This window comes from Emydura macquarii, unplaced genomic scaffold (genome assembly GCF_026122565.2).
Source record: "Emydura macquarii macquarii isolate MOO-44397 ecotype Brisbane River unplaced genomic scaffold, CSIRO-AGI_Emac_v2 contig_2369, whole genome shotgun sequence".
Classification (NCBI taxonomy): domain Eukaryota; kingdom Metazoa; phylum Chordata; order Testudines; family Chelidae; genus Emydura; species Emydura macquarii.
In genome coordinates, this window is record NW_027132506.1 from 3,332,068 (window position 1) to 3,342,563 (window position 10,496).

General features: G+C 50.9%; 1 protein-coding gene across 1 annotated transcript; it reads left to right on the forward strand.

Annotated features, from left to right (window-relative positions):
- The first annotated feature begins 1,984 nt into the window (after window positions 1-1,984).
- Window positions 1,985-5,079, forward strand: GPX1 (glutathione peroxidase 1). Its single transcript, XM_067561253.1, has 2 exons — window positions 1,985-2,291; window positions 4,081-5,079. The coding sequence occupies exons 1-2, from the start codon at window positions 2,058-2,060 to the stop codon at window positions 4,429-4,431; spliced, it is 585 nt and encodes a 194-aa protein (XP_067417354.1). The 5' UTR covers window positions 1,985-2,057; the 3' UTR covers window positions 4,432-5,079.
- Window positions 5,080-10,496: the final 5,417 nt, after the last annotated feature.

Consider the following 10,496-nt stretch of genomic DNA (forward strand, 5'->3'; position numbering starts at 1 on the left):
TGGAATGGACATGAGCAACACATCTCGAAGACCATCAGTTACTAGTAAGTAACCTTGGGGTTTTTTTTACCCATTTTAGTTTTTGTCTTCACAACATCCCCTGGCAATGAGTTCCACAGGTTGTGCACTGTGAAGTACTTCCTTTTGTTTGTTTTAAATTTGCTGCCTATTAATTCATTGGGGGACCCTGGTTCTTGTGTTATGTGAAAGAGAAAATAATACTTTCTTATTCACTTTCTCTGCACTTGTCACGATTTTATAGACCTCGATCATATCCCCATTTTCCAAGTTGAAAAGTCCCAGTCTGATTAAGCTCTCTTCATACAGAAGCTGTTCCATGCCCTTAATCATTTTTGTTGCCTTTTGCTGTACTGCTTCCAATTCTAGTGTATCTTGTTTGAGATGGGGTGACCCAGAACTGCCCGCAGTGTTCAAGCTGTGGGTGTACCAAGGATGTATATACTGGCAATGTGATATTTTCTGTCTTATCCCTTTCCTAATGGTTCCTTACAGTCTTTTAGCTTTTTAAACTGCCACAGCACGTTAAGCTGTTCACATTTTCAGAGAACTCTCCACAATGACTCCAAGACCTTTTTCTTGAGTGGTAACAGCTAATTTAGACCCCATCATTTTGTATACATAGTTGGGATCACGTTTTCCAATGTGCATTACTTTGCATTTATCACCATTGAATTTCATCTACCATTTTGTTACCCACTCACCCCGTTCTGTAAGATCCCTTTGTAACTCTTTGCAACCTGCTTTGGATTTAACTATCTTGAGTAGTTTCGTATCATCTGCAATTTTGCCACCTCATTGTTTACCCCTTTTTCCAGATCATTTATGAGTATGTTGAACAGCACTGGTCCTAGTACAGACCCCTGGGACACCACTATTTACCTCTCTCCATTCTGAAAAATGACCTTTTATTCCTACCCTTTGCTTCCTCTATCCTAACCAGCTACTGAGCCATGAAAGGACCTTCCCTCTTACTCCATGACTGCCTACTTCGCTTAAGAGCCTTTGGTGAGGGACCTCGTCAAAGGCTTTCTGAAAGTCCAAGTTTCCACTGGATCACTCTCATCCACATGCTTGTTGACCCCCTCAGAGAATCCTGATAGATTGGTGAGGCATGGTTTCTCTTTACAAAAGCCGAGTTGACTCTTTCCAACAAATCACATTCATTTATGGTGTCAAGAAACCTGATCTTTGCATCCTGTCCTGGCTTTAATAATTCTCTGTTCTTCACAATCCTTATTTAGCAATGCTTCCCCTCTCCACCTCAGAGGGAAGGGAGCATCATTCTCCCAGCACTCTTTTTAGATGGAGTGACTGAGGACCAGAGAGACTGCCCAAAGTTACAGAGGATACTCTAGCAGACCCGTGAACACACGCCTGGAATGGAAGTGCTCATTCTCTGCTCTCACCAGGCCACCATCTCAGAGCCATAACTGATTAGGGGAAAGGCAGGGGGGGAATTAACAATGACACGGGGCATTTATTGTTGTCAAATACACTGACCCCTGAAAAGAACCAGCTGCGCCCACGGCAGCAGGCTGGGCTGTAGGTTCACTGTACCCGCGCGGGGAAGGATCTGGCTCTGGGTGCGTCCTGCTAACGCTGCTCGGCAAAGGCGGCTCTAGGGCAGGGGGGAGGGAAAATCTTCGCGGCAGCGGGACCAAGGGGAACCGAACCGAACCTCCCCTGCCTGGCGGTGAGCAGAGGGGACGGGGCAGGCCAGGACCGGACCCGGGCCGTAGGGACCGCGAGGGGCGCAGAAGCTGCAGCAAAGCCGCTGCTTTCCGAGGCAAGCCCCGGAGCGGGGGCCCAGCCCAGCCCTCGGCCCGGCTCCGCAGATCTCTCCTGGGAGTGGGACTGTCACTGGCCCGGCCCGGCTGCGGGCTCCCTCCTCCTGCGAGTGGCCCCGCCTGCGTGGCTGGCCCGGGGCTGGGCGGGGCGGCTCTGGCCTGGCCCGGCCCCCCGGCTCCCGGCTCCCTTATAACCCGGCCGGCGGGGCAGGCGCACCAGGAGGTCTCCGTGCTGCCCTGACTGGCCCGATGGCGGCGGCGGCGGGCGGGCGCTGGCTGGCGGCGCTGCAGGCGCGGCCGCTGGGCGCGGCGGAGCCGCTGGCGCTGGGCTCGCTGCAGGGCCGGGTGCTGCTGGTGAGCAACGTGGCGTCGCTCTGAGGCACCACGGCCCGGGACTTCGCCCAGCTCAGCGAGCTGCAGCGGCGTTACGGGCCCCGCGGCCTGGCCGTGCTGGCCTTCCCCTGCAACCAGTTCGGGCACCAGGTAGGCGGGGCCCGATCCTGGGGCGGGGGGCGGGACACACCCGGGCCGGGATCACACGTGAGCGCTGCACCCGCCGCGGCGACCCCGGCTGCCACGAGCCCCGGCGGGCACCGACCCGACGGCGGGGGGCGCGGCGGCGCAGAGCGGCGGGCCAGGCCGGGCCTGGTCTGCGGAGCCGGCGGCGGCACAGGAGGGCGGGGGACACGCCCGGGCCCCGCGTCCTGGTCAGAAGGGGCTGAACTGCCCGTGACCGCCCGGCCCCGGCCGGTTACAGCCCGAGCTGCGCTGCTGCCCCGGGGCCGACTGAAGGTCGGCACGTGGAGCGGCACCGAGCTGGCCGCTTCCAGCTGGCTGCCCTGCTTGGTTTCGGTGCCCGTGTAGACGTGGGGGTGATGGAGACGAGCCACAAGGGTGCCGGGCTGCTGGGCCCCATCCTGCTCTACTGCTAGGCCGTGCTGCTACCTCCAGGCTGCTGGTGTTTGTTTCCTGCGCTTGCTGCTGGAAGGCAGCAGGTCGTGCCTAGCCAGGCTCCCTTCCTTCCTGCCGCCGTGTAGACGGACCCTCGAGGTGTCCTGCCACAGCCAGTAAGGCTGAAGCGAAGTGAAGTGATGGGGGTGCTCGCTGGCATGGCATTGCCACAGGGTGTTCTGCCCGCTTCCCAGCAACGCTGGTGTCTGAGCTCTGGGGAAACAGCCGGGGCAGCAGCGGGGGTGTGACAGGGAAGGGCTTGGTAAACATTGCTCCTGTAACTAAGGTGCAGGGCTGCAGCCCACGCTCCGGAATTGGCACTGGTTGCCAGGCACTGCTGCAAAACAAACAACTGGGTGAATTAGCAAACAAGATCCGCTGCATGGAATGTATCTAGACAGAAAGTGTGCTCGTCCGAATCAACGCACAAGGTGGGCGAGGCTGGCTCTCCTTTCCCGTCCCCTGTGCTGCTGCGGGGCTAGGAAGTGAAGGTTGCTTCATTTTCCAGTGGTGGTCTTGCTCCGGCCCCTGCTGTTGGGTCTCGGATGACAAGTGGCTGGATCCCACTGAATTGAAGCTCAGCAATGTTAATTCTTCTTCAGCTGTATTTCCAGAATTACTCTCCGGAGTATCCCCTTTACTCCCTTCTTCCCCACCCCCAAAGCACAGTCTCCAAGCCGGAGACCCAAAGGTAACTTAATTGACAACTTCCTCTGGAATCGCATCGCAAACGGTGAGCAGACTGGCGATGTCCTGGCAGAGCAAGGTTTTCTTTTTGCCGTTGGACCTGATTTTCAGAGGGCAGCAGCCATGATTCGTGAACATGGCAGCATATGCCCTGCTGTGATGTGGCAGACCCCTGTCTGCTCTCATTAGCACCACGTGCAGCTGTGTTAACTAACCGCATCCTGGCCAGCCACCCATCTTTGCATTAAGATGCGTTGCCTTTTAGCTTGATGATTACTTAGAACAGGACTCCTGCAAAATGGCTGCCTACATCCAGAAGATGGCATTCACATGAGAGACCAGTGTGAGATCAGTTTCCACCAGGGGAGCAAGTCTTGACTAATTACCCATTGCCAAAAGCACCCCTGAAAACTCATGCCCTGTGCAACTGGCCTCCCTGCTTCTGGCTCCGAATCCAGCTGTTGGGAAGAGAAGGGACAGCTTGAAGGTGGGCAGAGATAGCCGGGGGGTGCCCGTGTTCTGTGCCAGAGACATGCTTGTTTGATTCCCGATAGAGATGGAAGCTCTGTCTGAATACAGTGCAGTAGCTGGTGTTTATCCTTGCACTAGGTCACACTTCTTTCTCTCTTAACAGGAGAACGCTACCAATGAGGAGATCCTGCTTTCCTTAAAGTATGTCCGCCCAGGCAATGGTTATGAGCCCAACTTCACCTTGTTTGAGAAGTGTGATGTGAATGGGGCAAATGCTCACCCGCTCTTCACTTTCCTGAAAGAGGCACTGCCTTTCCCACATGATGAGCCAGTGTCTCTAATGACCAACCCACAGTACATCATCTGGTCCCCAGTGTGCAGGAATGACATCTCCTGGAACTTCGAGAAATTCCTCATTGGCCCCGACGGCGTGCCTTTCAGGCGCTACAGCAGGCACTTTGAAACGATCAAGATCCAGGATGATATTGAAAAGCTCCTTCAGCAAGTCCCCTAGAATGCTCTCAGCCAACCCAAAGAAGTCCTGCTGAAACGTTTTTGTCTCTCTTCCGCTCTGGTGTCTTGTTATCTCTGCTTCCTGTTGAGTCACTGCTAGACCAGTGGTTCTCGACCACGGGGTACACGTACCCCTGGGGGTACACCGAGGTCTTCCAGGGGGCATATCAACTCATCTAGATATTTGCCTAGATTTACAACAGGCTACATAAAAAGCACCAGTGAAGTCAGTACTAACTACAAATCCTTAAAGACAAAATGAGAAAATAAGCAATTTGTCAGTACTAGTGTGCTGTGACACTTGTGTGTCTTTTTATGTCTGATTTTGTAAGCAGGTAGTTTTGAAGTGAGGAGAAACGGGTACGCAAGACAAATCAGCCTCCTGAGAGGAGTACGGTAAACTGGAAAGGTTGAGAACCACTGTGCTAGATCCCTTGTCCCTTGCCTGAATTGCCTGTTCTCTCTGTGATCTCTTTGCTATTGTCCATGGAAGTTTTACTCATGATGGTGCTTCTTCCAAATTCTTCGAGAGGAGCACCTGATGTATTCTGTAAAAGTTGCATGTGAATTTTTAGCAAACTACCCTGGGAAAGCAGCCCTGGGTAGCTTATTGTGAGCCTTTGTGTACCAATACAGTTCCTAAAGACCAGATGTTTGTCCTTGTCTGTGTAGGGTTACTGCCTGGTTAGCCAGGCTTGTTGGGTGGTTGTGTCTCATGTCTTCTCTTGTTTTGAAGGGACTGCCGCCTTGCACCATCAGAGTTTAAAGGTTCCTTCTGGCCTTGGATCATCCTGTCTGACCTGCTTTATATCACTGGTCATTCAATTCCCCCCTGCTACCTCTGTACTGAGCCTGACAACTTAGGTTAGGCCGAAGCAATCCAGTCCCCAGGAAATAAAACTGTTGTGTGCTACAGACAGAACAGGAGAGGCTGAGGTGGCACCAAAGCCTGACGCCTCTGCAATGGCAGAGACATGTCCGTGTCTCGCAACCCACACCCCATGCGGCAGGGGAAGGCAGCCCCTCGGCCCCCACAAAGTCTCAGCCAATTGGACCTGGTAGAAAATTCCTTCCTGACCCCATTCTGATGATCAGTTTGATCTTGAGCATGTGTGATTGGCTAGCTCACTGGGGCCTGAGTCGGAGGCTCTGCAAGCACAGGGCCTAATGTCAGGTTGTTAGTGTCATAGCTCAGGGCAACTGCACCTGTGTTCCCCCTCTGGGGCCCAGCAAGGGCACCCACTCTAGGCTCCCAGCCCCTCAGCTGTCACCTCTTGGGAAGAGACGTGGCTCTCTCTGTCTCCTGTCCTGGGTGTTTCCCGACTGCATAGCTCCCTGTCTGGGCTTGCCTGCTGTACATTTCTCCTCTGTGTAAATACCCAGACAGATTACCCTACGGCTCTTTCTATGCAACGACATTTATTGCTAAGGGAAGAGCAGTGTGGAGAAAACCTATTCAAAGCGAAAAAGAACCTACATAAATGTGAATAAGCTTGTCTCCGGCCACTGAACTTCCAGGTGGGCTTTGAAAGACTGTTTTCATGTGCTGCCTTGTGGTCGGTTACAAGAACGCTCGTGAGTAAGTCAGTTACTACTTGATCCAGTCAGTCTGTGAACTGTTCTCATGTAACACGTGGTCAGCAGACAGAAGGTCCTGTCCCACCCCAAGGGTGAAGCTTCAAAGGCTGAGGCCCACAGGTGCTGGAACTAGGTTCTGCTGCACCCCCTGGTGTGATGTGGTCTCCATTATATGCAGGGTTTGCAGTTTGGTTCAGTGGCTCTCAGCACCCCCGTGTGCCCCTGGTGGGAGGTTGCAATCCTTCTCTCAAATACTGCCTCGGGATTCCAAAGATCAGTTGCGTCTTCTACATTATTCAACAGGGGCTTCTGACGCTCTCGGCGCTTCCCTGAAATTGCATTAACTCAGTCTTCCTCCTACAGAATTTCCACTCTACCCCCACAATAACACACACACACTTGCATTTTTAACACAATGAACTCCTAAAATGCTGAAACTTAATTCAGTAGGATTTGTCCAGGATATTGCCAGAAATTGTCAATCTGTCACAATTTATGCCCTACGCAGGAGGCAGAAAATAAACAAAACCGACTGGGAGGCGCTCTGCTTCTTAAACCGGACATCAAGGTCATAGATGACATCAGTTAGATCAGTAGGGCTCTGTTCTGAGCACAGGGGCGTGTTGGACCTCAATGTGGGGGAGAAATGGCCTGGAGGAAATAACAGATAAGTACCATGTTGGGTCTCTCCACCACGGGGCTTGTAAACATGGGAAAAGTTTTCCTGGTAGAAGAGAAGGGGTGAATTTAAACGGATAGTTATACTGGTGTAACTCCAGAATGAACACTCCTGCTGGTATACGACTGGTTTTTTTGGTTTAATGTAACTTACCTGGGAAGGGGTTTACTCTTTCCTATGGGAATAACTGCCCGTGTGGAGGGGGTGTTAATCTGTTTAACTATATTGGTAACGTTTTGGTGGGTCGAGAAGATCTGTTAAGCCACATAGGAGCTGCATGCTACCCCCCTGCAGTGGGCTGGGGCGAGGGGGCACTAATGTGTTGAACAGATTACATCAGTAGCAGTGTAAAGGGAGTAGCTAAGTTATGTTCATGACTTTTGAGGGGAGGGGAGAGTTTGCTGAGTGGGGTTTGGCTGTCACAAAAGTCTTTCCAAAAGGAAACAAATTATGCACAATGGGGGGAATCAAGGCACAACTGACCAGGCCCATTCCTCTTGGAATAGCCATCCTGGTACATTATTTCTAATGCTTGCACACAATGCTGCCTGCAGTGAGCCGGTTGCAAAGCCCTGGGAGTGGGGAGGGGTAGCCTTTCCCCTACACACTAACTGAGGGGTGCCAAACACAGACCAGTACCTTTTGGCTGTGGGACGGCAGGGATGGTGTACATCAACGGCTCCATTTCTTAATGGTTCTGCTTTCTTCATACAGCGTCTCTGCCTCTCCTGTACTAATACATAGAATCATAGAATATTAGAGTTGGAAGGGACCTCAGGAGGTCATCTAGTCCAACCCCCTGCTCAAAGCAGGACTAACCTCAGCTATATCATCCCAGCCAGGGCTTTGTCAACCCTCAGCTTAAAAACCTCTAAGGATGGAGATTCCACCACCTCCCTAGGTAACCTATTCCAGTGCTTCACCACCCTCCTAGTGAAAAACTTTTTCCTAATGTCCAACCTAGACCTCCCACCCTGCAACTTGAGACCATTGCTCCTTGTTCTGTCATCTGCCACCATCGAGAACAGCCTAGCCCCATCCTCCCTGGAACCCCCTTTCAGGTAGTTAAAGGCCGCCATCAAATCCCCCCTCATTCTTCTCTTTTGTAGACTAAACAAGCCCAGTTCCCTCAGCCTCTCCTCGTAAGTCCTGTGCTCCAGCCCCCTAATCATTTTTGTTGCCCTCCGCTGGACTCTCCAACTTTTTGTAGTGGGGGACCCAAAACTGGACACAATATTCTAAATGCGGCCTCACCAATGCCTAATAGAGGGGAATAATCACTTCCTGCTATCTGCTGGCAATGCCCCTCCTAATGCAGCCCAATATGCTATTAGCCTTTTTGACAACCAGGGCACACTGCTGACTCATGTCCACCTTTTTATCCACTGTTACCCCCAGGTCCTTTTCTGCAGAGCTGCTGCCCAGCTCGTCGGTCCCCAGTCTATAGCTGTGCATGGGATTCTTCCTTCCTAAGTGGAGGACTCTGCACTTTTCTTTGTTGAACCTCATTTGATTTCTTTTGGCCCAATCCTCCAGTTTGTTTAGGTCACTCTGTATCCTATCCCTATCTTGCAGGGTATCTACCACTCCCCCCAGCTTAGTGTCGTCCGCAAACTTGCTGAGGGTGCAATCTACCCCATCCTTCAGATCATTAATGAAGATGTTGAACAAAACCGGCCCCAGGACTGACCCCTGGGGAACTCCGGTTGTGACCGGTTGCCAGCTAGACATGGAGCCATTGATCACTACTCATTGAGCCCTATGCTCTAGCCAGTTCTCTATCCATTTTATAGTCCATTCATCCAACCCATACTTCTTTAACTTGCCGATAAGAATACCGTGAGAGACTGTATCAAAAGCTTTGCTAAAGTCAAGGTATATCACATCCACCGCCTTCCCTACATCCACAGAGCCAGTCACCTCATCATAGAAAGCAATCAGGTTGGTCAGGCATGACTTTCCCTTGGTGAATCCATGTTGACTGTTCCTGATCACCTTCCTCTCTTCCAAGTGCCTTAAAATGGATTCCTTAAGGACCTGCTCCATGATTTTTCCAGGGATTGAAGTGAGGCTGACTAGTCTGTAGTTCCCTGGATCCTCTTTCCTCCCTTTTTTGAAGATGGGCACTATATTTGCTTTTTTCCAGTCCTCAAGGACCTCCCCCTGTTGCCACGAGCTTTCAAAGATAATAGCCAATGGCTCTGAAATCACCTCAGCCAACTCCCTCTCCACATCATCCGTCACTAGGTTGCCTCCCTCATTCTTTAAGGGGCCCACACTTTCCCGAATCTTCCTCTTGTTGGCAACATGCCTGTAGAAACCCTTCTTGTTCCCCTTCACGTCCCTTGCCAGCTGCAACTCCAATTGTGCTTTGGCCTTCCTGATTTCATTCCTGCACGTTCGAGCAGTGTTTATATAATCCTCCCTAGTCATCTGACCAAGCTTCCACTTCTTGTAAGCTTTTTTTTTGCGTTTAAGTTCGCCAAGGACATCTTTGTTAAGCCAAGCTGGACGCCTACCATATTTGCTATTCTTTCTGCACATTGGGATGGTTTGCTCCTGTGCCTTCAATAAGGTCTCTTTTTAAAATACAGCCAGCTCTCGTTTCCTTTCTCCTGCACGGCCTCAACGTTTCACCCAGCTCTTCTATGGCGCTGTGTAATAAGGCTACAGCAGATCTGAGTGCCAGTGTTGTTTGCATGTATGTCTGAGTAACGGTACTTGGATTGCATCATGTTTACCACACAATTACTCAAGCCTCACTATACCCGGGTGAAAAACAGGACGTCTCTTTCACTTCTGTATGTGCCAGTCTTCAGCTCTACTATATGGTAAAAATAGCTGCCTAGTGTCTTCCTCTTTCAGTTAAGTCTCCACCTTGTACTACAACTGACATGAGTTGCTGGAAGCAGACGTTAACTGTACTTTTGGGCTATAGGCAGCATGGAACATTTTCAAGGATAGCTGGAACAATCTACTCTAAAGGGGAGGGGAGAGAGAAAGTGTGTGTGTGTGTGTGTGTGTGTGTGTGTGTGTGTGTGTGTGTGTGTGTGTGTGTGTGTGTGTGTGTGTGTGTGTGTGTGTGTGTGTGTGTGTGTGTGTGTGTGTGTGTGTGTGTGTGTGGTGTGTGTGTAAAACAGTCATGTGCTGGCTTCTAAGATGCTATATTTTAGTGCTAAAGTTCCTGGTCCCTTTTAAAGCCTTTCAAAAGCATTTTAAGATTGTGGGCAGCCGGACTGCCTGATACCAAGCCCTAGGTCAAGAAATACCAACTACCAGCATCTGGGATGCTTTACAAGTTTCAGTTGTGCTCTTTTAGGAACATAACCAGTCTCCATCTAATCCAAGCTCCTCTTACATCCGCCAGATACTGCAGAGAACAATCCAAGAATCGCTGTAGTGGATATTTATGGAATAACATGTCTGTAAGGGAAATGTCTGACGCCTAAGCTGCCATCAACTTCACAGGAAAAAGCACTTCAATTTGCAAAACTGAACTGGAAGTGTAGCTAAGGTGATGACACAAACCTGTTTCCAGAGCAATTGTTCCCATGTATCTGGTGCTAATAGCTTTCTGGAAGCAGCACCATGAATGAGCAATAGCCTGCTGACTTTCACAGCTGCCAAAAAAGGTTATTGTGTTAAATGTTGGGGTGCCCCATGGTGATGAATATGGCATCTGGATCTGATTTTTCTGTGCCATATTATGGAAGAGGCATTTCAACACGGGTCTGTCTTGTTAGCAGAACTGGCCCCTTCTAATAGTTGCTCAATTGTTGTTCGTAATTCAGATCCCACCCTTACAAAAT